Source organism: Haliotis cracherodii, unplaced genomic scaffold, assembly GCF_022045235.1.
Source record: "Haliotis cracherodii isolate W230 unplaced genomic scaffold, xgHalCrac1.p SCAF_8, whole genome shotgun sequence".
Lineage (NCBI taxonomy): Eukaryota > Metazoa > Mollusca > Gastropoda > Lepetellida > Haliotidae > Haliotis > Haliotis cracherodii.
In genome coordinates, this window is record NW_027266341.1 from 8,233,256 (window position 1) to 8,238,336 (window position 5,081).

A 5,081-nucleotide genomic window follows, 5' to 3' on the forward strand; every position below is an offset into this window, starting at 1 on the left:
CCTGGTCGCGTCATACCAAAAGATGTTAAAAGATGGCACTTGTTGTCACACTGTCTGGCGCTCGGCATTAAGGGGCTAAAACAAGGACTGGTCGGCTCGGGATCAGTATATTGTGTCTGAGTGGGGTATTCATGTTTAACTGCGGCATAGTATCTCAGTGTGCTAGCACTATATATCGGCATCAGTCCGGACAAGTGCAAGCAGCCACACACACACGTGCATGCTCATCGCTATATAGGTGCAATAGTCTTGGACGCGACGTTAAATCTCATTTCACCTCACATCAGAAACAAACTGAAACAGTTAACTACTAAATAATAAAGGTATTTCCTGCGAGGTGACATCATTTGCATATTTATCGAATCGTGATACCAAGTTTATTGGATTGGTTTATCTCATCGATAAAACTATCCGTTATATAATGAAGAATATTCATGTTTTTAATTGTTAGGTGAGAGTAAATAACAACAGAAAACGGTTATTCAGTTTTCTTTGAAATAATTAACACACTATGTTGAAATACCTTCACTAAACCCGTACTGTGGGTAAAGCGGTAGATACACGTATCATAAATATACCATCTGTAGTTGTGTACACATTATTACGGTATATGTGAAAACAATGGTAGAAAAGTAGAAAATACAAAAACTATTAATAATATAACATTTATTTACGATCAATTTATATGCATTTGAACATTCCTGAATTGCAAAGCAGTTGTAGAGTACATGCACCGACTAATTTCAATAAATGGGATAAATTTGAAAATAACATTAGGACTAAAAACAGACTTGCGCCGTTTTTAACTACGAAACTTAAAAGTTAAAATTACGAAGCTCTCATTCCACCACCTCATTCTGTGAAAGGCCATAGGTAAAGTAGATGTCGCCCCGACAAGGCCACTGAACAGCATCTTTCCTGATGTGGATAATATTTTCAGGGGGAGTAGTTTCGTCAGCATCTGGCAGGAGTTCATCCAAAATCGTCTTGATATCCTCCGTGATGGTCTCAAGAGTTCTTCCTGAAACTTTGTGAATGACAGTCACAGTGGCCTTCCCTTTCAGACGATGATACGTGGAGAAGTCACAGACAAATCTCTCCTCGTTTACCTCGAACTTGACCACTGTTGTCTTCCGAGGAGCGGCTGTGATCTTGGAGTTGTACTTCCAGGTCATGCTGTGACAGAGGTCACTCGTCTCCTCCGTCTTGATGGGCAGGTATCCTCCGAACACACTGTCTACTTCCGGTGGTGCGCGCAGCTTGATGCCAATTCCGTTGTCAGCGGTTACGCCGTACTTCACCTTGATTCTTGCCGTAGCTGATGTCGTACGCTGGACGCGGACGGCCACTTCTTGGGGGTCATCAGTGGCATTGTTGTAATTTGTTGTAAAAACAACCTTGGGATCTGACAGAGGACTCTTTCTGTAATTACTGAAGGTTGGGTTTTCGTAGCTTATCGCAACTTGATCTATATCGACCTTGAATTCCAAATCGCTCTCATTGAACGTGTAGTGGGGCTCGATCCGGTATCTCCAGGACCACTTCCTTACATCAGCTTCCAGGTCAGATAAGTTATCAGACATTTTGCTGGACGGCTGAAACAGCAACCAGATATGGTTATAATGCTATACTATGTGGACACATATATGATCGAAATCCACTGGAGACCCCGGTAGGACCACGCTCCCACCTCGATGGCACAGGAAGCTTGACACTGATTTATCTGTTTCAGTCGTGGTACACCTGGAATATCGCTGATTGCGGCATTAAACAGTATTATACCCCCCTCATTTACAAGATGTGGATCATCCAATTGTAGATCACAATAATACACGTATGTGTTTTAATCAAACATCAAAATACACAATAATGCACAAAAAGACATTAAAATAATAATCTAATATAAATGTAACAGTAACATAATTGTGATCAAAAGGGCATCTATCATTTCACAAAATAAATATTTAGATATTTGAAAGAATCTTTAAATCCGTCTTTGTTACGTCTATGTTCCAAAGTATAATAAATAACCAGTCTAAATAGGAGAGCTGGTATGCCTCACCTGTTATGCGAAGCGCCTGCATAAGACAAGAGCGATTCACTTTCAGTTTGGAATATAAATAACCATGACTTGATTGGGCAACTCCGAGGGTTTCGTTGTTGTTACAAAACTCAAGTAAAACCCAAGTTATTAATAGATCTTACCTGTAAGGTGACATTGACTCTAGCCTGGCTTTGTCTGGGTTTTCTATCGATCTGTATATAGCCAGCGAGTATGGTTGTACACTAACAAAGCTCACTCCTTATCGACCGTCCTTTGTTATTAGTGTCATTTAAGTGAAACGGGACTCCTATTAGCATTTGACTTATTGTGACCGATACTGTTGAGGGACCGAAGCATTCAGACAAGCATATACATCTGATTTCTGTGTCTCGAAAACGAATATAAACGGGGAGTTCCCAGTGCAAAAGAAATAAATTCCCTCTATCTGAAGCTGAAACTGCCCCTTTCATATCGGGATTAGTATAGGTCCCCAATTATCTAGGTCGGTCGTAGGAGGCGACTAAATCAATACTGATCAGAATAGAACAGAAGTCTATTGCGTTTCATGCCGCGTATAGCCGAAGGTGAAATACTACATGATTGAACAACATGAGGTAATATATATATAAAAGCTTTCTTAAAACAGTGTTTGGGTTGTTGTTGACATGATATATACTACCGATAAAAATAAGGGAACTAATGATTTGAATATAGCTGGCGTTGAGGTGTACATTTACAATACCGGGGTGTTGTATCTGAACGCAGCATCTTATATATCACAATGAAATTTCCCATCACACATGAACAGCGTGCACGTGCACACAGAAGCCAAAGTTATTGCGCCTGTAGGGGAACTCACCAACACAAATGCAACTGAGCTAAGCACACGTATAAATATGCCTGAGCCAGTATCTCAATGAACAGACAAAACGAGTGAGTGTGAGTGAGTTGGGTTTAACGCCGCTTTTAACATTATTCCAGTCACATCGCGGCGTGTCAGCTTAATGTGGGAGGAAAGCCCGAAGTGATGCAGGCCTCAGACGTTTACCACTTCGATGAAATCCACGATCATGGATATGGTGCTGACAAACCTAGAAACATAATTGGGGCGAACCGGGATTCGAACCCACAATCATAGCTTTCTGGCGTGCCCAAGGGACGCAACTCTGCACAGCAAATCGCGGCGCCTTAGACGACTGGGCAACCCGTGCCCCCCACAGACAAAATGAAGAATTGCACTAAGAAATAGGATGTGTCAGTATCTCAAGTTGTATGAATGTTTGGCAAATCAAAAAGTGTAATGTTTCGACTATGGGACGAGTACCGTCATCCTGATGGGGTTGCAATGATACCTAGGCCTGACAGAAAACGACACCTAGACACAATCGTCTCATTTCATTAACTGCATAGCGCAACAGATTTATATCTGCTCGTGTTATAGACTGAGAATTCCGTACAATAACACAGGAAGGCGAATGTCAACATTTACCGTTAAAAACCGGCTCTATGCTGCCCTCCTGAAAGCAAGGCGTCCTGCGAAAGATGTGCACACAGCATACCATGGGCAGCAAAGATCGGGGTGGGCTTGGCAACGTCAGGGACGGGCTGTGCGCCAATGAATCAAGCTTTTGCTTCCGATTTACAGATGGTAGAAAACGTTGTTAGCGACGTAGCGGCTAACGGTATGCAAAGACAACAGGTCTGTGTCGTACCGTAGTGTCATGTTGTGGGACGGGGTCAAACGTGACAGGCGAACTGATTTGGTTAATGTGAATGCTGACGAAATGTTTCGTCCTGTCGTTACGTTGTTCCTATCGCTTGAATTATCGGCAGAAATTTTGAATTGAAAGATGACAATGTCAGACCTCATCGTACCCAGGTCGTCAACGATTATCTCCGACGAGAAGGCATACGAACATTGGAAAAGTACCCTCCTTGGGATGTTCTCGCGGGGAGAGTACGCCAGAGACCCAGCTCCACCACCGTGACCCAGCTTGGGGAGGCTCTTCAGGCGGAATGGCGGTCAACAGCAAGAACAACCATACGCAACATATCCTTCAGTATCCATCATGATATCGTGCATGTACCGCCCAACACGGTGGACACACTGGCCCAAGTGTGTACGTTAACTATATGTGTGTGACTCGTTATAATTATAATCGGGGTTTTGGCGGGGACTAAATGCCACATGGGATGTTTATGAGGGAATTAGCGCCCTTCGAACATGAGACGACGGTTGTTTGATATTTCTCATATTTTAATGACTACACATGTTTACTGTATAACCGTTCGATTTTACATGGTTTTTTTAAGCGTTGACTTCAATCTGTTTTTGCGTTTATGGAGATAAAATGTAAAAACCGGCTTACACATTTTGTCAATACGCATAGCAGAATTACGCACAGTGCTCACATCGGTTTTGAAGGAATTCAAGTTTGCTGCTTGTGCACTGTGTGCAAAACCGAATTTAGAAGTTGGAGTACTAATTAAGGATAAGATGTATAGATTAACAAGTTCTTTTTCACAATATAGACTTTTCGGTGGAGGTTCTGGCACCGTTATCAAGCAAGTCGCTCAATATTGTAATAAAGAAGATGTTCATCCTTATAGATATCTTATTCTTATCTATCAAATAGGTTGTGGCGATATTAGACCCGTGCCGATTCTGCTGGGATAATAAAGCTGTTAGACTATATGCTGTCTAAAATGATATATATCACCGAACTAATGAACATCGATATAACGAGGTTTCACCAAATTTTGTTGGTTTGTTGTTTAACGCCGCAGTATTCCAGGTGTATGACTTGGTCTGTAAATAATCTTCACCTTACTAGCCTGAGGTTCCATTCATGTTTAGATCCTACATATAACTTTCAGAAGTGCTTCCTCAGAATACAAATATGTCAATTACCTTTTCTTGGGCAGATATTTCTTGTGCATTTGGAAGGTTGTGTTTGTCGTTTGTATTTTTCTAAAATTCATTCGTATCAACAAGTCTTTATACTATTTATCAGTTTCTAGGATGATAGGCCATCGT

General features: G+C 41.6%; 1 protein-coding gene across 1 annotated transcript; it reads right to left on the reverse strand.

Moving 5' to 3' along the window:
• Window positions 1-706: 706 nt before the first annotated feature.
• Window positions 707-2,102, reverse strand: LOC139450723 (uncharacterized). The gene is made up of 2 exons (XM_071232525.1): window positions 2,063-2,102; window positions 707-1,595 (listed from the first exon to the last, which is right to left on the reverse strand). Exon 2 carries the CDS (start codon window positions 1,581-1,583, stop codon window positions 840-842), a length of 744 nt encoding a protein of 247 aa, XP_071088626.1. The 5' UTR covers window positions 1,584-1,595; window positions 2,063-2,102; the 3' UTR covers window positions 707-839.
• Window positions 2,103-5,081: the final 2,979 nt, after the last annotated feature.